The 24,477-nt window shown below is 37.2% G+C and overlaps 4 protein-coding genes and 1 long non-coding RNA gene across 7 annotated transcripts; 2 read left to right on the forward strand and 3 right to left on the reverse strand.

Annotated features, from left to right (window-relative positions):
* Positions 94-2,801, forward strand: LOC18774105 (high mobility group B protein 1). Of its 3 annotated transcripts, XM_020565998.1 has the most exons (9): positions 94-195; positions 299-389; positions 834-918; positions 1,147-1,275; positions 1,369-1,426; positions 1,526-1,570; positions 1,817-1,897; positions 2,017-2,100; positions 2,455-2,801. In XM_020565998.1, exons 3-9 carry the CDS (start codon positions 851-853, stop codon positions 2,533-2,535), a joined length of 546 nt encoding a protein of 181 aa, XP_020421587.1. In that variant the 5' UTR covers positions 94-195; positions 299-389; positions 834-850; the 3' UTR covers positions 2,536-2,801. The 3 variants fall into 3 exon arrangements, with proteins under 3 accessions (XP_020421587.1, XP_020421588.1, XP_020421589.1); XM_020565999.1 differs by lacking the exon at positions 94-195 and having other exon boundaries at positions 241-389; positions 1,150-1,275; XM_020566000.1 differs by lacking the exon at positions 94-195 and having other exon boundaries at positions 245-389; positions 2,017-2,067.
* Positions 9,679-12,524, reverse strand: LOC18774815. Its single transcript, XM_007205738.2, has 5 exons — positions 12,171-12,524; positions 11,310-11,460; positions 11,152-11,218; positions 10,750-10,984; positions 9,679-10,128 (listed from the first exon to the last, which is right to left on the reverse strand). Exons 1-5 carry the CDS (start codon positions 12,233-12,235, stop codon positions 9,921-9,923), a joined length of 726 nt encoding a protein of 241 aa, XP_007205800.1. The 5' UTR covers positions 12,236-12,524; the 3' UTR covers positions 9,679-9,920.
* LOC109949777 lies at positions 14,652-15,420 on the forward strand. Its single transcript, XR_002272036.1, has 2 exons — positions 14,652-15,129; positions 15,194-15,420. It is a non-coding gene; the product is annotated as an uncharacterized LOC109949777 (long non-coding RNA).
* LOC18772747 (protein root UVB sensitive 5) lies at positions 15,735-19,690 on the reverse strand. The gene is made up of 15 exons (XM_007207723.2): positions 19,221-19,690; positions 19,056-19,115; positions 18,782-18,936; positions 18,453-18,553; positions 18,315-18,373; positions 18,004-18,050; positions 17,846-17,924; positions 17,686-17,758; positions 17,391-17,480; positions 17,199-17,258; positions 16,969-17,082; positions 16,647-16,707; positions 16,445-16,563; positions 16,206-16,298; positions 15,735-16,118 (listed from the first exon to the last, which is right to left on the reverse strand). Exons 1-15 carry the CDS (start codon positions 19,385-19,387, stop codon positions 15,888-15,890), a joined length of 1,509 nt encoding a protein of 502 aa, XP_007207785.2. The 5' UTR covers positions 19,388-19,690; the 3' UTR covers positions 15,735-15,887.
* Positions 19,800-23,900, reverse strand: LOC18774674 (probable envelope ADP,ATP carrier protein, chloroplastic). The gene is made up of 11 exons (XM_020565996.1): positions 23,390-23,900; positions 22,729-22,785; positions 22,331-22,393; positions 22,163-22,219; positions 21,996-22,079; positions 21,693-21,761; positions 21,498-21,610; positions 21,238-21,407; positions 20,566-20,644; positions 20,218-20,320; positions 19,800-20,094 (listed from the first exon to the last, which is right to left on the reverse strand). The coding sequence occupies exons 1-11, from the start codon at positions 23,741-23,743 to the stop codon at positions 20,053-20,055; spliced, it is 1,191 nt and encodes a 396-aa protein (XP_020421585.1). The 5' UTR covers positions 23,744-23,900; the 3' UTR covers positions 19,800-20,052.

A 24,477-nucleotide genomic window follows, 5' to 3' on the forward strand; every position in this document is an offset into this window, starting at 1 on the left:
GATAACTTGGCGGCAGCCATCGGTATACTATGCATCGCGGCACTGCCCCACTCCCAAAATTAAAAACTTCCCGTTGATTTTGTCGTGTTAAAATTTCAAAAGCAAGAGAAAAAATTATTTAAATTCCTGGTTCTAGAACCTTGGAAACCGGGTGTAGCCGGTAAAAGCAAATTCTGGCCGCTGACTCGTGCGGCGGTAAACTATTACAAATATACCGGCTGGTCCGGTCAATTTTATCAAGTTCCCAATTCTCTCTGGTTCTACTAAATTTTCCTCTGTTTTTCTATTTCTCTCGCAGCTTTGGTTTTCGCTATCTTTTGATTCTCTTTCTCTCATCGGTTTTTGGTATTTTTCGTGGTGGAATTGCCGGCCGATTCCGTCTCTTAAAGGTAACGCTCTTTTCTAGATCTGTTTTTCTTTTTTATAACTTCTGTTTGGCTGCTGAGAAAATTGAGGAAACTAAGAGAATGTATAAAAATAGTTTTTATTTTTATTTTTTTCTTTCAATCATAAACTATTAGTGGTGGTGAAGTTTGGCTAATTAAGTTGCACATAGGAATAGTTTGCTTTTTCCTTTTTGAATATTCTAGTTTATTTTTTGTGTGGTGGTGGTGGTGGGAAAGGGGTTTTTGGGGGTGTTTAATAACAATAAATAATATAATTATAATTGTAATTATTAATAACTATTATGATTAAATTTCCTGCTATATGTGTGCGGGCGTTGACTTGTATGATTGGAATATTTGGTTCTTGCCCTGATTGCTTGAGCTAAGATTAGATGACATGTCCTGTGTAAGATTGGAAACATGATTTGAATTGCTAATCTTGTGCAGACACTGATCTTGTAACAATGAGGGCTGCCAAAGGTAAGGGGGCAGCGAAGATCTCCAAGGAAGCTCTAAAGCCTGTGGATGATGGGTTAGTTAGCTTTTTATGTTTCAATTGCATACAATTCTTGCATTTATGTTGTTTTTGTGGTGCAATGATTCTCTAAAGAGTTTGTCCTGCAAAAGTTCTCTCTTTTAAGGTGTTAGTTTCATGGCCATTGTTGTGGTCACTTGTTCTACTGATGCTACATACTCAATGGTGTAATACATGTCTGCATTTGTATGATAGTGATGTATTGTATATCTCTATTATTTTCAGAAGGGTTGGGAAGCGGAAGGCTGCTGCCGCAGATGACAAGACTAGCAAACGAAAGGCCAGGAAGGAGAAAAGGGCCAAGAAAGACCCCAACAAACCTAAGAGGCCGCCTAGTGCCTTTTTCGTGTTCCTGTTTGTATCTGCTTCTCAATACTTTACTTAGTGAGAACAACCAATTGTTGTATCGTGAAGATTTATCTGAATCATGATACTTTTATGTCACAGTGAGGAGTTCAGGAAGGAGTTCAAGAAAGAGAACCCTAATGTGAAGGGTGTAGCGGCTGTAAGTAATCGATGGCTTCTCCTTATGTAAATGGATGTAGGATCCTTGTCCTATATGATAAAAAGGATTTAACTTGTTAATTGTCTTCTGCATCTGAAGGTTGGAAAAGCTGGAGGAGACAAGTGGAAATCCCTGTCTGATGCAGTATGTATTCTATATTAATTGTTTTTTTGTTTGCATTGTGGAACTGTTTTCCACTTGGGGAATGACTCATTTGATATGCCTTCGACAAGTTCATTCATTTGTGGATACTACTTCTGTATTTTTGCTTTCTTTTTAAAAAGACATACATGGTTTATGTTAGTCAAAATCGAGTTTTAATATCTACTTGATTCTTGTGAAGTTTGTACCCTGTATCGCTTACCTGTATTTCCCACCATTGTTGGAAAGGAAAAAGCTCCATATGAAGCCAAGGCTGCAAAAAGGAAGGCTGAGTATGAAAAGCAGATGAAAGCCTACAACAAAAAGCAGGTGGGTGTACTTATGCGTGTCTAGAGGCTAGCCTCGCCTTCTAATTTGAAGAAGTATTTGGTGTTGGCTTGATACATTTTTTTATTGCTATTAATTTTTCACCTTTGTTTTATTCACAGGAGAGTGGGGCAGATGATGGTGATGAAGAGTCGGAGAGGTCAAGATCTGAGGTAAATGATGAAGAGGACGAGGCTAGTGGGGAGGTAGTCCCTTTCTATGTTCACTCTAAATGGCATTGACTAGAACGTAATCAATAGATGCTTCTGTCTTTGTAGAAACCTGATGAAGTGTCAAAATAAGTAGGAAGTATTTTGAAAAAATATATATATATTAAAGTAAAAGAAGAGTAAGAAGTTTCAAGAGCATATTCTAGACATGATTTTGTGGTCAGTCACCACAGTTCCAACCATGAGCTAAGCGTAATTTAGGAACTGAGTTGTGATGTAGAATGCAGTGATTGTGGTTTGTATTTGAATGTATCATGTGCTATTCCTAGTTCATTCTAACTTTTCTATCGCTAGTTATGATGCAAGCATGCATATCTTGTTTCTTCATAGGAGGGGCAGCCCCCGGAAGAGGAGGAAGAAGAGGAAGTGGAGGATGAGGAAGAAGAGGAGGATGATGAAGATGATGATTGACACTTTGTACTCCTTTACATGGACACAGTGGTAAATGGCACTTGGAGGAATCTAGATTTTGAATGTAATATTAGCTCAGCAGGTTGTATGTTATGACCCGCAAAAAAAGAAAGCTCAGGTTAGCATGTGGTGTTTGTTTTGAAACAGGAAACAATTGTTTTGTACTGCTGTGCCTATTGATGTAATTACCTGTGTAATCAGCCAGAGCTTTCCTCTATTAGCTAATCGTACGTAATCTTCAGTTTGTGGATTAGCGCATTTAACTAGCTGCTATTGCTAATTTGACCCCGTCCCATTTGAGAATCGTTGACAAAATGGTCATGTTACAGAATGCTGAAGTGATACTTGCCTCCAGATTTTGTGTAAGGAATCAGATTTCATCGCATTTCAGTTTTAAGGCAAATGCAACGCATAAAAAGCATAAAATAACTCGGTAATTGGTATTTTCTGGCTTCTATTTTTCAGTTTACCTGTTTCTGCTTGGTTTCATCAACTAATTTATCAATACACACGCCCAGGCCTAGGCAGTGGTTTTGGAAAGTAACAGCACACATTCGAACCAATCCAAATGAGAGGCCAAGCCAAACGCACGGATCAACTCATCTTGTTATACGGCGTTATTGATACCGTATGAAAAAAGAAAAAGAAGGAAACCTCAGGTAGCATGTGGTGTTTGTTCTGCAACAGGAAATCTTTCCAAATAGATCCTCATGAATTTTTTTTTAAAAAAAAATTTTAAGTTGAAAATTTCAATTCTTCGAAAGTCTTCTGGCTGGTTTTTGCTACATATCTTTTGCTCCTGATGATTTATATTGAACTTCAGTATAAACCGAGTAACAATTGTACGTTATAGAGCGTTTGCGCACAGGATTTGTTTGAGTTTCATCGATGATTTACAAATATTCCAAATTTATTTTGATCCAGTTAACATATTTGGCCATTTGAAAATAATGTACGTGTACATATGATGATTACATAAGAGAGATAAGGATCAAAAATTGGTCAATATTCAACTACTAATCCCAATTTTTTAAGAACTCTAAACCCACATGGATAATTTCGAACCCTAATATGAAATGGGGAGAGTTGGGTTGATGAAATTGCCCCTTGCACCGTCAAAGAAATTGACAGGAATACTAACTTGTCCTTGAATTGCTACAAATATGAAACTACAATGGCAAAATTGAAGGAATTGAAATTACATAATCAAAAGTGATTGAAGTGCCAAACTATATGGATCAAAAGTGACTTTTGGGCTTGAGAGAATCATTGACAAAATGATCATGCTATAGAATGGTAAGTTGATACTCACTAGACGGGCGAAACTACCATAAAGGCTACAGTGGGAGTGAAGTTTTTGGGATAAAAAAACTTACACACATGTATGTATTGACCTATTAAAGTCTAAAAAAATCCATTTTTTTAATGAATTTAGTTGCATTGCAGCAATAAAAATACACATTACAGATAGGTACATTTTCATTATGTTGTTGGGCATATTTTTATTTTTGTTATAAAACTAGAGGGAGAAAATGTAGAGAGAAGTGATATGCTAAAGACAAAGTTTCACCATATTTATTCCTTACTTAATCTTTGGTAGAACCACCTATTTATAGGCTTACAAGATAAAAGATTGAATACCATCATTTACAATATACCTATAGGTTACAAGTACTAATTACAAATACTTAGTGCATCGGTTACATAAAATCCAACGGTGGAATATTAAGAGGTATGGTGGTCATCCACCAACTCATGCATTTACAACACTCCCCCTTGGATGTCCACCATACAATAACATTGTTTCCTCATTAAAAACCTTGCTTGGAAAACCCAGTGGGACAAAACCAAAGCGAAGGGAAAAAGAGTGAAACTTTCTTCTGAATCATTGATATGGTGTTGGATGAGCTTATATTGCCTCGTTAAAACCTTGCTATGAAAAATCCAGTGGGACAAAAACCTAGTCGAAGGGAAAAAGAGTACAACGCCCATCTGCCTTGAATGTAATAGAATTGGGATGCTCCCCCTGATTGATATCTCCCCCTGATTAATATCTCTCCTTCTCTGATTTGAGCAATACAAGCAGCATTGTCTTCATACATGATCATCTATCACACTATTCAACCTGCTTTTCACTTTTCAAATGATTGAAATCTTTAGGAGTATCAACTAGGGGTGGGCGCGGTCCGGTTCGGTCCGGTTCTCACCTCAAACCGAAACTGAAACCGGTATTATTTAACCGGTCCAGTTCGGTCCGGTTTAGGCAAAAAAAATTTCAAAAACCGGCCGGTTCGGTTCTAACTGGTTTCGGTCAGGTTCTGACCGGTTCCGATTTTGAACCGAATTATTAATTTATTATTTTTTTTAATTTTTTTTTTAAAAAAATTAAATTTTTTTAATAAAAAAATTATAATAAATAACTTATTTTTTTAGCTTAAAAATGAACAAATAATCCAATTCATACATTTAGAAATTTTTTGAAGTTGAACTTGGAAAATTAGTGATTATAGAAGTTAAAAAATGGCATTAGATTTTAAAATTTTGTAAAAATATAAATATAAAATATATGACCGGTCCGGTTCGGTCCGGTCCGGTGCGGAGAGATGTAAAACCAGAACCGGAACCGGTTCCTGTTGACTTTTTTGGTCAACCGGTTTTTTTCCGGTTTTTTTTCACCGGTTCGGTTCGGTGTTCCAGTTTTCCGGTCCCGATGCCCACCCCTAGTATCAACAACTAATTTAGTAGTTAGAATATGTTACAACAATATCAAATTTGAATTCAAAATACTCAAACTCTTAGTGTTAACTCTTAATTAAGAATATTGTGGTACTTTATATCCTTCAAGAGGTTGCTTCATCCGATATATCTCAAATATTTCATGAGCTTTGAGGATTTTCATGTACCATATAGTCTTAATAAATATGCATTTAACACATACTATAAGTTTTGCGTTAAAGTAACAACCGCACTTATAGAAATGTGGATGCATTTACGATGAGATTGGAGACTAAAACCACATGTCTCTTCCAGGAAACCTTATGTCATATTAGTGATCTTATTTCACTTCACAAACACCAATTCATAACCTTCATACTGAACATTTGTAATTTGGTGTTTGAGTTATAGGTTCAATATCCAACTCTTCTTATTTAGTGATAAATGGAATTGCCTATTTCCATTTTTTTGGCCAATCACTTAACTTGTCGACATTCATGAAACGTGATTTAATATAGTCATAGCCCTTGATGATTGTAGTAGCTACTAATAAACCAAATGTATCATCAATTTGTGATCCCACAATTCTCATGTGCATGCGCATGCATAATTTATAAGCATCTCATTACTTTAGGGTACCAATGCCTCTTCAGGGGCTTATGTTGTCACTTATGGGACAAACATCTCTTTCACAATGAATTATTTAGAATATGTGGATCATAACCTCCTATAGAGCGTTATTTTTTATAGGGCTTGAATTTTTCAAATAATCTCCATTTCTGAGGAGTTAAGTCTTTAGAACCTATATTTCTGACATGCTTCAGGCATGCATTATATATATAGTCACCATGTTAATGGATTGTGATACGAGAATATCAATCCATGTTAGCATATGTACAACTTATATATGCATTATCTTGATGAGATAAAAGCGGATTGATTCAACACTATTTCACGACGTTCTTTAGGAATTGTCATTTCTCCCCTAACGGCGGGAAAATTGTCTCAAAATGTAGGAAAATAAACTCACAGTCGTTATCAAATATGTGACCATTTTAGTAGGCACATTCAGTAAAACTGGTGAAGTGATCCATAATTAGATGTTGTATAGGCTCACAAATGTCCCCTTGAATTATTTCAGGAAAGATGGCTCAAAGTCAATTTTTGACTGAGATGATCTTATGACAGCTTTTATTTGTGAGCGTTCTTTGTAATGATATTGTTGGACAAGACAATAATTTGAGTCTTTAAACGATGTCCTTACAAATTTATAAAAATCTTATGCATCATTGTGGGACATGGATTGCCAAGAAGTCATGTCACAACATAAAAGTTATTCGGTCAATGAACTTCTAGTTCATGACATCATAATCTTCAACTATAATAGTTGTGTAATATTGGGGCCTCAAGAACTTTTGGTTCATAACATCATAAACTTCCTACCCACAAAAGAAAGTAGGAAGTTTCTCCAATAGACACCTCTGGCTATCAATATTGGGGCGGTAATACAAAACATTACCATTGTAAAACGAAATTAATTAATAACCTAACATAAATAAAATAAAATATAATAAAATAAGTAAAGTGGTATAAACAAAGAATAAAATAAATCAATTAAAGATTATGAAATTCCAAGATAATCCAATATTAATGTGGATTCAATATGTAGATAAAACTACAAGTTTAAGAATTGGATTTCCAACCAATTCAGGTTCATATACGCACAAATAAGTAATGAACTTCAAGTTCATATATAGTATTAAGATCCATGAAAAACTATGAACTTCAGGTTCATATCAATATATATTCGAAACTTCAGGTACGAATACGTAGATCTAAATAAATTGAATTAATAGTTGTGCTTTGAACTTCATACTCAAATCGATGTATATGCACTCGAAACTTCTGGTTCAAGTTCTTGACATATGTAGGCCTCATGGAATTCTGATTTTGATTAATACAAAATCGAGGAGTTTTATGTCCTTATGTGCTCTTTAAATTTGCGGAACTTCACGCCCTCAATTATTTGGAATCAAAGAACTTCAGGTTCTGATTCAATCAAAAGGACTCTATATCCTAATCTAGTTATATGATGAGGATCACGGAACTTCTGGCCCCTGATCTTTTGTATAATTCAAACTCATCATAATAATTAAGATCATACTTAAAATTAAATAAACAAACAAATAAAAACAAAAACATGGCATTATATTCATGTGTAATAAGAATAAGAATTTTTTTTCTTAAACAAGCATGATGAAGTTTGATGGTGAGTACAAAGAAACTCTATACCATGTGATGACTCTAGCTCATATAAGAAGAAAGAAAATTCAGAGAAAGAAAACACACCAAGAGCAATGTCGTGCTGATAACGTGTTATAAAACTAGAGGGAGAAAATGTAGAGAGAAGTGATATGCTAAAGACAAAGTTTCACCATGTTTATTCCTTACTTAATCTTTGGTAGAACCACCTATTTATAGGCTTACAAGATAGAAGATTGAATACCATCATTTACAATATACCTATAGGTTACAAGTACTAATTACAAATACTTAGTGCATCGGTTACATAAAATCCAACGGTGGAATATTAAGAGGTATGGTGGTCATCCACCAACTCATGCATTTACAACAATTTTGATAATATGTGGGTTTTTTCTTTTCTTTTTTGATGCGGCGATAATATGTGGTTTTTGGTTGCATTTATTATGTATTTCTTTTAAGTTAAATCTTATTGGAAATTGCAAAAGCCTTGCAGCTTAAATAGTTAAGACTGTGCAAAGGACCCACTAGTGTAATGGTTTGGAGTATTTACTCCCTCAGGCAAGGTCCTGGGTTCGAGTCCTAGCATCCGTGTTGTGTGTGTGAGTTTAATATGCTATCGCCCCTTTCAATAGGAAAGGACCTCAAAAAAACAAAAAAAAACAAAAAAATAGTTAAGACTGTATATTCTTATCCGAGGTTCAATTTTTCCCTCCCCCAATATCATTTGTATCCAAAGAATTTTTTTAGAGATATTTAGTCATATACCCATTCTTAGCATTAAAACTATAAATAAATCATACACCATTTATATTGAAAATTAGTCAATTAAACTATGAATTAGAATTACTTATATGATTTAATGTATACTTTCATTTCTAAAAACACCACAATTTTTGGAAGAAATTTGTTTTCTTGGTGTAGTTGATCATCACATAACAGGGGACGTAACAGACAGGGCATGAAGGTTGTACAAGGCACCATTTCTGGAGGCAAAGCCGGTGAAAGTAAATGCGCTTGCATTTACAAGGCACCTTTGTGGCTTCATCACCGACCTTCAACTCTTCCAAGCAGATATGGCACTCTTGGACCAGGTCATGAGAGATGATCACTCTTGGCATGCCATCCACGGACTTCGACGCCTGATATTCATCAACAACTGGAGCACATCGTGGCACCATCCGCCTCCGCCAGCTACGCGATGTCGACCGTGAGGCAGATTCTGTATTTCTTGCATGATGATGATGGCTTTCCGTCCGTTGTGGGAACGATTGCATGGTCAAGCAATACATGATTTGACGATTGCTCGCTTGCTTTTCTTTGTTGCTTTGAGTTGAACTTGAGAGAGACGAAATTATATGGAGGCTAGTATGATATATATGGGGGGAAGGGAGGGCTTGATTTTTTGGGTTTAACCGCATTGCTTGTTGCTTCCTCGTCAAGTATTCCGAATCCAGTAAGGGCAAGGCAAACAGACCATTTGGTTTCCATAAAAATGAGGAAAAACCACCGATTTCGTTGGGATTAAAATTAATCCGCACAAGTATATCACCCGGACAATATGCATAATCCACACCCAATCCAAAGCAGTGAAAGGGCGCAAGCCCAATTCAAGAATCATAAAGAAAAAGGGTTTGAGAAATACAAGAAATAAGGGAGCCCAATAAGGGCAGGAGAATTAAATTTGAAGATCAAGAGTCCACTGTCCAGATTTCAAATACAACATCACAAAGCAAAGTTCACTAAACTTCTTTCTATATATAAATACAATCAGTAGCTTTGTTTTTTTTAGTACAAAGATAGTCTAAACTACAGGGAGGGAAGATTCTCACACACACATAACCAATATGCCACAAGGGTTCGAACTTGAGACCTATGGTCTGCAATTCAATGCCCTTTACTACTGAACTAGCTCCGTTGACAAAGTCAGTATTTAAGTTACTCTAAGCTACTTGAATTTACAGGAGGATGCTTTTAGACCTCTCTAAGCAATTAAGGAAGAGATTTCATGTTCATAAGCTCAGGTTGCAAGTGGTGATTTTTTGAACAGAAACACACATTTTTTTACTGCTGCGGCAAGTGCTTCGTTATTTTGCCAAACTTGGAAGAGAATTCGGTTAAAAAGCTTAGGGAGCATCCATGGAAAATAACAATTTTCATGCCTACTTACAAAGATGAAGAATCTGTCAACTAACACAAATAAATTGTTAGGAATGTAATTAATTAATTACAAATGAGAAAAGTGTCAAAGCAATGAACGCTATATACATTTTCCAATATCAACTGGAAAGAAGGAAAGAATTGTAATTGGAATTACATACAATCAATCACCCACAGATAGAATTTCCAGCCTGAGTAAATTGCCCTTACTGCTAATAAGAACATAAACATGTGCATATAAACCCCCCTCATCGATGAGGCTCATAGGAAACAAATGCAGGATTTGGAACAATGAGAGGCAGCTTATCAATGTACATAAAAAGTCTCTTCAAGTTCTGCCTAGAGATTGCAGACAGGTCAACAATCTCATTGTTGCTGGTGTAGATCCAAAGGTCACATGAGTTGACTCTTTTGAGGCTGTCACGGCAGAAGGGGCACGACTGCGACCGCGTACGCCTAGATAAAATCCAAAAGGGCAATCTTCTTAGCGGTGCAGGATTTACATGCATGATGTGGCCAAGCAAACAGATATCTTAAATCCAGATTATATATGCCAGCGACTATATGACCGTGGTGCTATGTTATCACTTATGAGAATGCAACAGATACAGAAGCATATATTCATTCTTAAGAGTGTTTGTTTCTAACTGTAATTTACTCCCGCAATACAGAAGCATCTAGCCAAGAAAGATTTACCAGGTGAACAGCTCATATGGATCATGAATGCTGATGGAAGTACCTAGTATAATGATTGCTGATGGAAGTATATCCATCTCAATAATCGTATTTCAGCCTTCAGGGCCATATATGTGTCTATGTGCAAGTGAAAAATTACTTAAATCATGGACCACTTGTGTACAGAAGTTGAACCCAAATGGGAAAGTTCTGGACTGATTTGGATTTGTTCTTATCTGATAAGTAACCTTGATGTTCTTCAACTGTGCATTAGGAAAAAAGAATGATGGCTTATGAAGAAGCAAATATACTTCGATAAGAAACTGAACAAATTAAGATTAACAACAAAAAAAAAAAAAAAAAAAGAGGGGGCGGGGGAAGGAGAAAGTAATAGCTGCTTACCAGTCCCGGTAGCACTTCATACACATAGAATGACTGCAATTGGGCAATACGACCTTGCTGTTCATCTCCATGCAAATACCACATTCTTCTTCTCGCTCGGAATCAATTTCAGAGAGCTTTCCTTTGTCCATCTCATCTTTTCTCTTGTACTTGGTGGAAAAAATTTCTTTCTGTTTTCTATCTTCTACATCAGTCAATCCTCTTTGAAGTTGCAACAATGAAGGAAATATCACACCTGCTTTGAAATAGTCAAAATGGGATTGCTAAAAAGTAAAGAGTTCCATATCTTTTTTTCTTTCCCTAAATAGATAATAACCGAAACTGGATCAAGTACACTAAATTACAAACACTTCTTTTCAAGAATGTTATAGAAGAATCCAAATTTCCTTCAATTTTACTTACTGTAGAACTCCTTTAGACTAGCCTTTCTTTCATGAATAGACATAGTGGTCTTCCCATCCTCGTACGCCTGTGACAAAAAAAAAACGACACCATCACACCCACGACAAGAAGCAACACTTTCTTAAGTTTTCATAGGAATTGAACAAACTGCAATTCACCTTGTATATAAGAATTCTAAGCAATCCCAGGGCTCCAGCAAGGTGACAATCGGTCCACTGAATAAGAAACAGAAAGAATTGAGCAGCTGGACTGTAGGATAACCTCATTTGGAGGCAGCCACCATCATATTCCCCTCGATAATTAGAAGCCCTGTATCACAAGATATACCTCATAAGTCAAAAACCCTGTTATAACTACACACAGGAGAAATATTAAATTGCAATGGATAAAACCTTCAAGATGCAACTCTCCTCTCCCTTTCAGAAAAGTCCAAAGCAAATGATCCATGAAAACGAAATTTAGGAATCTAACATATTAAAATATGCAATGGGCCAACAAAAGTTCCCAGATTGGCTGGGATGATAATTAATCAGGATATTATCCTACATCAAAATTAACTGCAGATTCTGAAGTTCAACCAAAACAAATTACCCAGCTTGACAAACACAAAGGGGGAAAAGCTTAGCCAGTGGCAAACACTAAATATTTGCAGCCGACAATTACCACACACAAATTCGAGAGAAAACTCAAAGAAGAAGCTCAAATTCCTGCAAGGGTAAGGGTTCAAATACTCTACTCTACAATAGAAACCTTTCAGCACCCATTGGGCCAATGAGAAACCACCAAAAAAGAACAGTTTGATTATGATAAACCGAGCTTTGGAAACCCAAATTCTATACATATACTCTGAAGTTATAAATCAAAGTAATTGTGAAATTCTGGGTTGGAGCAGAATCTCTTATATTTACCAGGAAACGAAAATCCATATCTATGAACCAAATCAGATAATTGACACACATAAACAAAGAGATATAATATCAGAAGTGGATGAGGATACAGAAGAAGAAACAGAGTCATACAGAGTATTGGCAAACTGAATATCAGCTTCAAGTGCCTTAAGAGAATCCTTGAAAGACTTTCGCATTGTTTCTAGGCTCCTTCCGCTTTTTTTAATAAAAAAACTCTCCCATCAAAGACCCTAAACATCCATCACTCCATCACCTCAACCCCCAACGCTAAATTCATCCATGACCCAACCAGCACTCTGCCCCTTCTCTCTCTAAAAAACTGAAGACAAATATGATAACAATTACGAACTGGGTTTTGGGCAGTAACTTCTTAGCGTTAGCTTGAGAGAATCTAGCACTGCGAGAAGGTTTTAGAGAGAGAGAAGGGTTGGGCTTACTTGGTTTTCGCTTAGAGCACACGTAACAGTCTAAAATCTCTCTCACAGTTCTTTATAAATTAATCCGACGAAGAAGAGGAAAAGTGAAAGATTAATTATTTATTAAATGACCAATTTACCCTTCTTCCCTCGCCTCGGGATTTCTGTGGACATGACCGCTTCCCGATCAACACCCGCAACTCATCTTAAGCTGACCGACACACCGGTTAAGAGGATACGACGTCGTTTTGTCGGTGGGTCAGAGGAGCTGCGTGCATCTCTAGGTGAAGACCATATGAGAGCTAAATCCGACCGAAGGTGACGGCAGCGGTTCTGGTGACACGTGGATTGCATGCATCACGATCTGGCTCAACCGTTTGGTTGTGGGTCCCCCCGACTTGGTGGTTGTTTTATTTCTAGCGCGACGTGTCGTGATTGGTAAAAGGATGGACCCCACCTCATCCCACGCCGTATGCTTTAGCTTTATTAGTGTCGTGATTGGTAAAATGACTAGTGTCCTTGTATACTAATTAAGGGATTTAAGAAAAGAAATTTGGTAGAAAATATTGCTATAAATATAAATAATATTTTTATTTGGTAAATTTCATGGTGGTGCCTGCCTATTATCGTCAAATTTAATAATCCATCCATAATCCTGTGTTTCTATTGCTTGAGAATTAATTAGAGTCCACCAACTTGGCTTAATAAATTTACTTAGTACAAAACAAATAAATTAATCACAAAAGTAAGGCATTTTTGTCCTCGTGCAGATGCTGCGGGGTGCGGAGTTGCCAAGGTCGAATTTTCCACTGATTGGTTAATATCTAATTTGTTATTAAAAATATAAATAAAATAAATAATTGGCCAATGGTATGACATTATTTATAAATTATAGACACAATTCCTTATAGAAAGATAAGTGCATGTCCAATTACACTTTCGAGCCAACTGGATTGGGTGGGAAATAATGCTCTCTAATTGGTCGTGGTTATCAACTTATCAGTGACTAAGAAACTTGTATAAAATGATTAGACCAAACGTTTGAATATGGCAATAAGATATCAAGTTGCATTCTTAGTAGTACATATTCGTGCTAAGTTGATTTTTAGCCCAACATACCAATCAAAATCAAATTATACTATTATCAGTCGCGGAATTATTAAGCATATTATTATCAGTCGCAGAATTATTAAGTGCAAGAAGGTGTATCTGCATTTTCTCTCATCGGACATATTACACCTCTGCTTAACTTGAGAAGTGCACTCTAGATGTTCCACGAAAAACTTAAACAAAGTTAGTTTGCTATTACGGTGCGGCAGCGCGCTTGTATTTTTTTCTTTTCAAATCTTGGCAAAAATTGCATCTTCGTTAAACAGTTCATGAGTCCGACGGTGACTATTATTGTAGTAAATAGTTTTACTATAACAATAACATCCCAATATATTGTCAATACCGCAATATTGTTTATTTTTTCGATAGCAAATAATCAAGTATGACTAGCAGAATAAATTTGATAATACCTCATTACCTCTCGAAGGGCTATCGATTAGAATTTCCACAACCAAGTATGACTAGCAGCTTAGATTAACTATCGAATTGAATTGACTGTCCAAACAAATGTAAAGGAAACACTGAACTTAATGATTGGTTGGATTCATGATAATGACAAGCTGCCAACCTATTTTCCAGAGATTAACATTAAAAGAGAGTCGTAGAGTGAGAAGCTACCCTTTGCTTGTGGGATCATCGAATTAACTTAGCTGCAAGCAAGGGAAAGTTCCTTTTTAAATTGAACATCAAACCACAAACCACAAATTTCAAATTAAATAAATTGTATACAAAGCAAGTGGTGCATGGACTATGGATGTGTCATCATTCATGAACCCTAGCTATTACCAATAACATTGGGATCTATTAATTACGAGGCCCAACACTTTTTTTTTTCTTTTTTTGTTTTGTTAATAACATGGTAATTAATTACCATAAAGCAATAATGATTTCTTGCTGTTAGAAAATTAATCCAGAGCTAGATTGTGTTGTGGGAAACAAGGCAGCAACTTTTGAATTAATTGAAGTGAAACCTTGGCGTGCAAGACGCTTACGGCCAAGATTAAGATCAATTGGAGCTCCTAAAATACCTTGTATATGTTTGATTTTGTTGGCCTTCTCATTTCTTGTAGCTCATACTAATTTAAATATTAGGTTTCTATCCTATCCATGATTAAAAGCTTTCTTGTATTGGGTTTTGATTTTGCAAAAACGTATACCCTAATGATATGAAACTCTATGTTGTTCCCCTTTGCAAATTTAAATATAAAATAAAATCATAGATAAAAAGAAATTTTAAAAAAATAATAATCGCTGCTTCTTGTTGCCCACACTATAGCTTTGGAATTTTCGTGCTCAACAAACAACAGTAGACCGGAGTGTACTCCCAAGTACGCTTGGGAAGAAAGCAAACAGGCCACTATTTATATCACAACCCATCCCCATCCTTTTCCCACACACTCATACACTATACCCATCACTCTCTCTCTCTCTCTCCCTCCCCCCTTTACAATGAGCAGCGTCATCAGCTGGTGCGGCAAGGGACCGATGGTTTTGACAATTTTTCGGGACACTGCTTTGACTTTAGCTTCTGCCTTGTATGTGAAGTAAGTATTCCTCCCTCTCTCTCTCTCTCTCTCTCTCTCTCTCTCTCTCTCATCTCATGCACAGGGAGACAATAATGGAAAAGTTTGGCAACAATGGAGGTTCTGGCTCGTCTGTTAGCAAGCGGGTTTTTGGAAAACGAACAGAGGCTAGCGGTAGTTAGATGGCTAAAGAGTTGGTATATGCAGTAAAGTGCAAATTATTATCAGTAGTGCAGACTTTAACTTCAATCAGATGTAATTTCTTTGCTTTTTAGATTCCCAGCCAAGTTGAGCAATAAACAGTTTTTATTATTTTTTATTTTTTATTTTTTTCCGTAGCAATACAAGGAAGAAAAGCCATTGACATGAAAGCAATCAATCACTGGCTATTGGCTGCTATGATAGGCTTATGAAAATAAGCAATTTTATATTTTCCACAAAGCTTTAAAGAAGACAAAACTTACTAATCTATGATTCTATATACCCCCAACTTTCGCTGCATCGGAAACTCAAACTAGAAATCTAGACTTAACCCTCCTCCTCCACCATGCAATGCCAATTATGGCTGCCGACGGATTCCAGTCAAAATATCAACTTGACGGCTCAGCTTCTTTCTCTAGGTAAAATTTGCCTCATGGAAGAACCAGACCCCCTAAATGAATTCATATGTCATCTTGGTGTTTGGTTCTGTCATCTGTAAACCAGCATGGCTGCACTTTGCAGATCAACATTTTATTCATACTAACAACAAATAAATTACAAAACCCATATTTGAAAACTCAAATTGGGCTCAACTCATCAAGGGAGATTTCCCTGGGGACTTTCAAATTAATTTGACTTGTATCCCATCCACTTCCATTTAACTGCTGGATGAAGTCTTCAAACCTATCTTCCATCTCCAGCAGGCTTTTTCTAAGCTGGTCAAATGCATTACCTAACCTATTCCAGTTCTCATATAGCCAATAAGCCTGCCAAACACTGCGTAAAACTGAGATACTCGTAGCTCCAACCTGCATCATTATTGTTATCATCAAGGTTGATTAAACCTTGAGGACAATAATCTTCTATAAATCCTTACCAGCAATTTAAATGCATACCTTGAATGAAACAAAGACCTCAAAGTCGCTTATTTGTTGGTTCACTACAAGAATATATTTCTCCTTTGTGTATAACTCCAGAAGTGCCTTCAACTGTTATTAAAAGATAAAAGAAAAGGAAAACAATGAAGGACTCTGTAACAAACTACTGACAGACCCGCATGCCCAGATTTGATGTTTATAAGGATATACTTTAGATGCTTTCACTCCTTTGTGCAACGAAGGAAAGGATGGATTACCATGGGAGCAGTTATCTCTCCAAAAATCATCTCCTCCAAGGGAACACCAAATGTAATTCGTGGTGTCATGAATCTTGGCCACAATAATATGTTTTCTTCCCTATTGCAATCAACAGAACCTAAATTAAACAAACAGAAAGAATGGTCATTGTTTATGATGATAGAACAGCTGTATAAGCAAGGGAGCAGAAAGGTTCCTTACCAGGTACAATAGAGTGTAATACATGAGATTTTACCAGAATACGAGCACGCTTAAGATTTAACTGCAAGGAAAGGAAAACAGAAAGAACAGATCATAAATGAACTAAACCTCAAATCACATTTTCCGCTTTATACTGATTGCTTTTCCCCTCATGATCCAGTCCATGCATGGGCATAAAACAATTAAAATGTAGAATATTCAAATTCAATCCCATTTACTCCCCTACCAGGAAAACCTCATTCCTTGTTTGTGTCTCAGTGTGTGTGTGCGTGTGTGTGTGTGTGTGTGTGTGAGAGAGAGAGAGAGAGAGAGAGAGACTTACAGAGTTAAATTGGAGAACTGAAAGTGATTGATAGCGTAACCAAAGGTGCAGAAGCCGCATGACCATCCATGTTGTTGCCAATACTGGGTATGCTCTTACAAGGCCTGGTGTATCCTGCATTCACGATTCTAAATCATTTAAATACATCAAACGATGAAGTTAGCCACTGGGAAGTCACAGTACTCTTTAGAGAATAAAGTAAGACCATCTTAAGAAACAAAATAACATACTAGGAACAGTATGCCCAAACCCAGGCCAAGCAGCTGAGCAGCCACTTCCCAAACTTCCTCCTGAAACATTTGACCAATTAATTATGAGAAGAGCATTCTCTTATATGTGGTACATGAAGGGGATAAAACACAAAATAAGTTATCAACTAAATTTTGTTAAGTTTGATTGCAGAAGTTACTCTTAAACATGACCTTTGCTGCTATCTCCCCCAGATTTCCCTCAACTGCAAAATGATTTTGAATCACACGGTTTGAAGGATCTTTTAGCCCTCTCGCAACAGCCTGTTTAGATGCCCACATCACATCATGTAAATAACGAAATGGAATACTCAATCAACAGCTATATCAGCTATGGTGCAGATATGCAAGAAAATCGCTAGAAAGAACAATTCAGAAACCAAACTTATTTTTCATAAAAGAAGCTAATGCTGCAGTTGTGGTCATATAATCAATCAGCTGTAGCCTACATAGCACAGCAGTGCAATACCTTGGCAAGATTTCCAAGAGATGCCAATGGCAGGAAATAGGCAGGATACAATGGTGTAGTAAGGTCGAAAATGCTGCATGAAAACATTAAATTTTTATGATCCAATAAATTTTTTTCAATTCACTTGTGCAATATCCAACAGAGAGTTTGTTAGATGAACCTTCCAGCACTGCCAATAAAGTCAGCATATAAGCGCCACTGCTTTGGATCATCATCAAAAACATTGCCAAATCGCCCACCTGAGAAAGAGACATAGTCACTGTTGAAATTCATCACATAACCTTGTATTCCATTTAGCTCTCTTTATGATTCGCATACCAACAAATAAGCGTCCAACAGCTCCAATTCCATCTTTCGAAACCCATCTGCAGAAACAATCTCATAACCTACAGTTCAGTCCAACAAAAGGAATTGATATACAAATGTTGCTCTACAGATAAAAATATTGTCCTACAAAACCAAGTCCACAATAAAAAAACAAATGATGTCCCTTGGTTACGAGTCTCAGCATAAGGTGGGGAATGAATTAGGCCGAGGTCTTAGATTCAAATTCTAGCAGTTGAAAACATAAATGGAACTTGCACATATGATTCCACACAAAAAAACATATAGAAAATAAAAATATCCACCTGATGGCAGCTGCTGAAGCAGCAGCAGTACTGCCTGAGAAAGAGCCAACACCAACAGCCTGCAAATAGTGCATGATTAAAAAGTAAAAATGCATTTGCAAAGAGGCAAATGATGGCCCGAGTCCTTGACTAACTAACCTTTAGAAGACTTGATGTGACTAAGGTATGGCATATCCATGCAGTTACATTGGTAGGGAACTGTAACAACATGTACAACAAATAATCATCAGAAACTGATCCTGCAAGAAAAGTGAAAATAATAAAAGGTTAGAAATCTCGTACTGGCACTGCTAATCATATTTTGGTCTCTGGACACTTAGCCACTACTACATATGAACTTTAATGATTCCGACTATCTTCACTTTGAATCCACTATTCAAAAGTCTAAGTTCAACCAACACATGTTATTTATGTATGTATGAATGAAAAAAACCAGTGGAGAGGGAAACACTGATTATATTAGTCACCTGGGAAACCTGCAGGAAATATAAAATCTTTGACAATATCCGGAAGCCATGATAATGTTGAGTTGGAGAAATGTGAGCTCTCAGAGTTATTAGATAATAAACTACGCTCCTCCTCGACAAAATTTTGCACTTTCAAATCATCATCTACCACGTACCTGCTTGTGGAACCACACATCAAGAGAAACAGCTCACAACTTAGACATTTGGGGTTTAAAATTTTGAAGTACAGTTGCAATCCTTTAGTTGCATGAGAGCAATGTTATTGAGAAAGGACCTCTTAGCAGTGCCATTTCCATATCTCTCCACTAAGATCACGTGCGGTAGGCCTCGATTTCTGTTACAAATTAAGCAAATTCAGAATCGAACTTTTTTTTTCTTTTCCGGCAAAGTTTTTCTCTGGAGCCAAACAGAGAGGTAAAGAAGGAGAAGCTGTTGTTACCTGCCATGATCAGCTTGGTTTTCATCGTCATCTCCCTTTTGAAGGTTGGATTCAGAAGAGGAGGAGAAGCACGCGATTCGGAAGTGGCAATGTCCGAAATTCAGAGGCTTTCTAGAAGACTCGAAAGCACAAGTAGGAAGCGAGAGTTGTACAGCGCCCCAGGGCATTGCGTGAAGACGTTAAAGGGGGTTTAGGGTTTTAGGGTTACAGAAGTTAAGAGCCAGTCTTCTTCTTCTTCAGGTTCTTTTCACACTCCACTGCCGCAAAACGGATTTAACGGCCAACGGTCGTCTATCTTCATTTCCTTCTTCTGTTGGTCGATCCTCTACCACCCATACGGACATTGCACTTAATGGGAAAATGGAGTTTGTTCGTACTAACCCGCCTTTCAAAACGACGTCGTCTTGAGCCCTTTCAAACGGAAATGAAACAAAGCCCTCGCCTCCCAATTAGGCCCAACGGAGTTTTTTGCTTTCTTAATTGATGCCAGCCCAACCCATCAACCAGTCCGTAGAATTTAATTTTACTGACGCAAAAAACAAAAAAAACCAATGCTTGCATGACCGCATTTTACTGCAGTTTATAAATCAGAACTGCTGCCATTTCCCAATATGATTGCGTTACAATTAAAAAAAAAGGCCTGGTTCTATGAATGACTAACAAATTCCAAGTGTTTCTACATATACAGGTGGCTTTGACAAAAACATAATCTCGAACCGACTGCATAGCGTGGCAGAACATGAATTCCCAAAAAAATAGGCAACCTACCTAAGCTAGTAATTGTCCTACAACATCACATCCTACCAAAAAGGACAAGGATTCACTCGGCAGCTCAGTCCTCACTCATATGAAGGCAATTTGGCCAATGCAAGTCCTACAAATAACGGCCATCGTCAGTGAACACAATGTCAATAAGAAAATTTGGTGAAGGTCTGTCTAGTACTGGTGTAGTCTGCTGGACTGGTGGCACTAAATGCTACATTGTTTAACCAACGACCTTTTGCTGTTGTTTATTGCGATTTTCCTCCACAATTCTTTGAAACTCTTTCTGACTGGTTGCAATTAGACGTTTGACCATGTCGTAAGTAGTAAGCCTAATGCTGCATTTGAAAAAGGGAGATTTCGTAAGGTAACTGAGTTTCAGAGGTTTAAAATGTCCCTGGAAACTTTAACCACTCATAAAATAAATGCCCCTATAAAATTCCCAAGCATGGAACACCAACCAAAATTGAGGTTAGAAAAGACATCATTCAGCATGCAGCTAAGAGCCTAAGAGACTAGATAATATAAATTTTAACTTGATATAATAGAAGAAAACAAAGGCAGGGAGGGGTGTGCATGGAACCTGCTGTTCGGTAAAGTTTTCAAAGCATTAGGCAAAAATCCCCTATACAATCCTATAAGTCCATCACGGGCCACAATACCTGCACAAGCAACATCAACTTAAATAAATGACTTTGACTATTAACCCAAAAGTGCAACTTCATTACAAACACAAATAAAAGCTATGAACAAAATAATGAGAAACTTTCTGGTGATTGAGGTAAACCTATTCTCAAGAAAATTAAACCATATCATGCACACACCAGAAGCTGGTAGACATATGCTTCAGTAGGTACTAGGTAGCAACATTTGAATCCTACTTAATACTAAGCCACCAACATTCTCAGAATCAATACTCCAATCCATGTCCTTGGCATAAATACAAAGTTTTTATCTTTAACCACCATTGTAAAGCATAACTGAGGAAGAGATTTTTTCTTTAAAGTGCATTTTTCCCATATCACATTTAACCAAATCAAGAATGTGGGAGAGTTGAGCTTCTGGTCCCCAAGTACGTTTCCCAATTATTCATATAGTGAGAATAGTTTAAGACATCTACAATTGTTATACTTAACTCACGTTCTAATTCTATATGACTCCTCTACATTAAGACTTAATGTCTAGTGCTTGACACAATGTCTGGTCACTTTTATGTCAATTCCTGATGGTAAAATAATTAACAACACGGTTTTACCTGGAATGGCATCCAAAACCGTCTTGTAAGGTGTGCCCTTCATTTGCATCTGTCTTCTCACAGTATCCAAAGGATAGCATGTGAGTGTGGCTAGGGAAGCTGACACCAAGCCTGTTAACAGAGATGCTTCAGTTCTCTTTTGAAATTCCTCCGGTAAAGACTTCTTCACCCTGTCATTCAAACACCAATATGAGTAAAATAGGATACATTATTTGTATTCTCCTCTAGTGTAACATGGAAAGAGGTGGGAGTGGACTCACAAGTCAAAAATGCAAAAGTTCACAGCAATATATGGAGCTATTCCAATAAGGGAAGGTCCAAGACCATAGTAGAAGGATGCAACTCCTTCCTCTCTTAGCATGTTTAAGGCAATCTGGAAACAAAAACATTAAAAAATTAATCTTCACGAAGATAGGGGCATTCTATCATAAATAACATGATCAGGTAGGTCATACCTCAGACATAGTTCGGTACCCTGGTTCAACTGCTAAGCGTAACCTCAGGACATCCAACGGGTATGTTACCTACGTGGAGGAAAATAGTATATCTTTGAATAGTTCCACATAACAGGTAGAATGAAAATAAGTTAGATGAACAATAAGAGGGCAAAAATATAAAAAACTATCCACGAAGTAGACTTCATAAGTAAAATATGAGGGTTCACGTGTTCCTAGGAACACTACCCAGACAAACCATTTTAAGCTAAAGAGGAAAACACTCATGAACCAAAAATGTCACAACACAAATGCATTACTCACAAAAGTGGATGTCATGCCAGCACAAGCACCTGCTGCAAGTCTTCCAACAAGAGAGAGCTCACCATCTTTCCCCCTAAAGAGTTTCTTCAAATTCAAGAAAAAGAGCTTTAGTTCTGGATACATGGAATGCTGCAGAAAAATTTTCTTCAAAAGGGTTTCAATATTACCTTATAAGCTTCATACGCAAAAAGCTGGACAGCACTATAAGGGATAATCCTTATGACCTAAACAATTAAAAGAATTTTCAAAATTAATGCAACACAAGAAACGCCCTACTTTATAGCAGAGGCAAGTAATATTTTGTAACACAATAGGAAACTTCATCAGCAGAAAACCTGAGGAAGGTTGCCTTTCCAGTACCCCTTAATCCCTTCTTCCTTCCCTATCATTGTTATGGCCTGCAGGCATCATCATTAAACATGAAGAGGTGGTCATATAGCATGATGTCAAATGCTTCTAAAAGAAAATTGAACATAATACTTTTTTTAAACCATAAATTATGCATCTCTGTGAAAAGATCGTAAATCTCCATAAGCTATCATATATGTAAGCCATAAAACCATTATTGGAAAAACTAACAAGCAGTGATAAAGCTGAATAGATTTATTTTTTAATCAAATTTTGTCAACAGTTCAAGTCTACAACCTCTGTTTCACAGCCCATATTGATTGTAAGACAAATGCATATAATTTATGATGTCAAAAAAGCAGAGGATGGGTGAATCATTACATACCTCGAGAAAACTGATAACTTTCTTAGCGCTTTGTTGCCCAACTCGAATCCCATGAGTCTGCAAATATATCAACCTTTCTTTAGACTACTGAACAGTTACAACTTACAATTGACCTACTATTTAATTTAGTGGGAAAACAATAATGCAGAATACCATTTGCCAGACAACAAGTATGAATATGTCTTGACAAGGAGCTCAAAAATATACCATAGAAGGACTGGAAAAGCAGTGTAATAAACCCAGTAAGCCTAATAACAAAAACTGGATTTTTTTTTTCCCTCCAGAATCAGAAACAATTGCCTTTCTTGTAGCAAAAGAAAACGCCCAGAAATAATTTTTAAAATTTCCGGAGTGATGCTGGTCACAAAATAGAGAGCTACCTAAAATTCTCATTCCTATGTTATTTTCTCAACCAGTATAATGAAAAGCCAAGATTTATCAACGGAAATAAAAACGCCGAATTTCGTAATATCAATGCCTTATCGGTTTCCTGAAAGTAAATTTTGAACATTCACTTTGTGTTTTCATAGTAATTAACCAAAATAAAGGGAAGCACAATGTTCTACAGATACGTCGCCGTATGCAACCATTTCGAGCTATAAAATTGCGAGAAATGTGACAAAATTCAAAGGTATAGAGTATAGAGGGAATCAATGAGCACCTGCATAAGAATCTTGATGCGGTCGAGCGGAGCCGTGACGGTCTTGGCTGCGGCTCCAGCGACGGCTCCGGCGGCGAAGAGCGCGGCGTCTTTGGGAACGCAAGCGAGTATGGCCAGCGGATGCTTCACCAGCTGAGCCCAGGTCGGCGCGAATTCATTTCTCCGCTCTACCCTCTCTACCACCGAAACGCAGGCAAAATTACAACGAATGCCACTCCCACCACCACCAGTGAAGCTGAGCTGCGTGGTCTTCCATAACGGCTCAAGCTCCGCAGCCTCAGTGAGGGCGCAGTGAGAGGCGTTTAGGCTCGGGATGCTCCGCCAGGAGATAATGGGCTTGGATTCCCCAGTCATGGATTGGGGGAATTTTGAACGTTGAGAGCGGAGGTGAAGAGATAAGGCAGCGAGGGAAGTAGCTGTGTTGTTGCAGAGAGAGAGATAGAGAGCAGAGGACACGGGAAGGCACTTTGTTCAGGCAGGCGGGTACATCTTATTTGCTAATTTAGTACGAAGTGCGTGTGGATTCCACCATCCATATTTCTCACGAGGGCTTAGGCCCCACTTTTTTTAATTAAATGGGGCCATGTTTCACTGTTTTTTAACTTATATACTTTTATATATATATATATTTTTATTTATTATTTATTGTTAGGAGACTCAAATTTAAAATGGGAATAAAATTAGTTTTTTGTTATAAAATAACCTGGAATATGTGCGAATATTGAGCTGCACATAAAGTAGATGAGACACAGTATTTAACGAGGTTCGGCTATGCCTACATCCCCGGAGAGCAGCAGTAGTAACTTTTCTACTATGTAAAATAATAGGGCTACAACTTTAGAGTTTACAATATGTAAGGCTCACTGAATTTTCTCTCTGCTCACTCACCCTATTTCTTCCTTCTCTTCCTCTTCTCTGCCTGACTCTCTTTCCTCTTTTCTTTCCTCCTTTCCCTTTCCTCTTCTCTTTCCTTCTTTCCTTTTCTTCTCTCTTTCCTCCTTTCCTTTTCTTCTCTCTTTCCTTCTTTCCTTTTCTTCTCTCCGTTTCCTTTTTCTTTGTTTTCTTTCCTCTTCTTTTTTTCTTCTCTT

The sequence above is a fragment of the Prunus persica genome, chromosome G6, assembly GCF_000346465.2.
Source record: "Prunus persica cultivar Lovell chromosome G6, Prunus_persica_NCBIv2, whole genome shotgun sequence".
In the NCBI taxonomy this organism is placed as follows: Eukaryota; Viridiplantae; Streptophyta; class Magnoliopsida; order Rosales; family Rosaceae; genus Prunus; species Prunus persica.

Coding starts and splice junctions, on each gene's coding strand:
- LOC18772747 (XM_007207723.2), bottom strand. CDS start 19,387: ATGCCCTGGGGCGCTGTACAACTCTCGCTTCCTACTTGTGCTTTCGAG. Junction 18,937..19,055: donor GGAAATGGCACTGCTAAGAG/GTCCTTTCTCAA, acceptor TTCCACAAGCAG/GTACGTGGTAGATGATGATT. Junction 16,119..16,205: donor AGGTCTTTGTTTCATTCAAG/GTATGCATTTAA, acceptor ATAATGATGCAG/GTTGGAGCTACGAGTATCTC.
- LOC18774674 (XM_020565996.1), bottom strand. CDS start 23,743: ATGACTGGGGAATCCAAGCCCATTATCTCCTGGCGGAGCATCCCGAGC. Junction 22,786..23,389: donor GCATCAAGATTCTTATGCAG/GTGCTCATTGAT, acceptor ATATATTTGCAG/ACTCATGGGATTCGAGTTGG. Junction 22,080..22,162: donor TTGCGTATGAAGCTTATAAG/GTAATATTGAAA, acceptor TTGAATTTGAAG/AAACTCTTTAGGGGGAAAGA.
- LOC18774105 (XM_020565998.1), top strand. CDS start 851: ATGAGGGCTGCCAAAGGTAAGGGGGCAGCGAAGATCTCCAAGGAAGCT. Junction 919..1,146: donor CTAAAGCCTGTGGATGATGG/GTTAGTTAGCTT, acceptor TATTATTTTCAG/AAGGGTTGGGAAGCGGAAGG. Junction 1,427..1,525: donor ATGTGAAGGGTGTAGCGGCT/GTAAGTAATCGA, acceptor CTGCATCTGAAG/GTTGGAAAAGCTGGAGGAGA.
- LOC18774815 (XM_007205738.2), bottom strand. CDS start 12,235: ATGCGAAAGTCTTTCAAGGATTCTCTTAAGGCACTTGAAGCTGATATT. Junction 11,219..11,309: donor TTAGAATTCTTATATACAAG/GTGAATTGCAGT, acceptor TTTTTGTCACAG/GCGTACGAGGATGGGAAGAC. Junction 10,985..11,151: donor TAGTCTAAAGGAGTTCTACA/GTAAGTAAAATT, acceptor ATTTCAAAGCAG/GTGTGATATTTCCTTCATTG.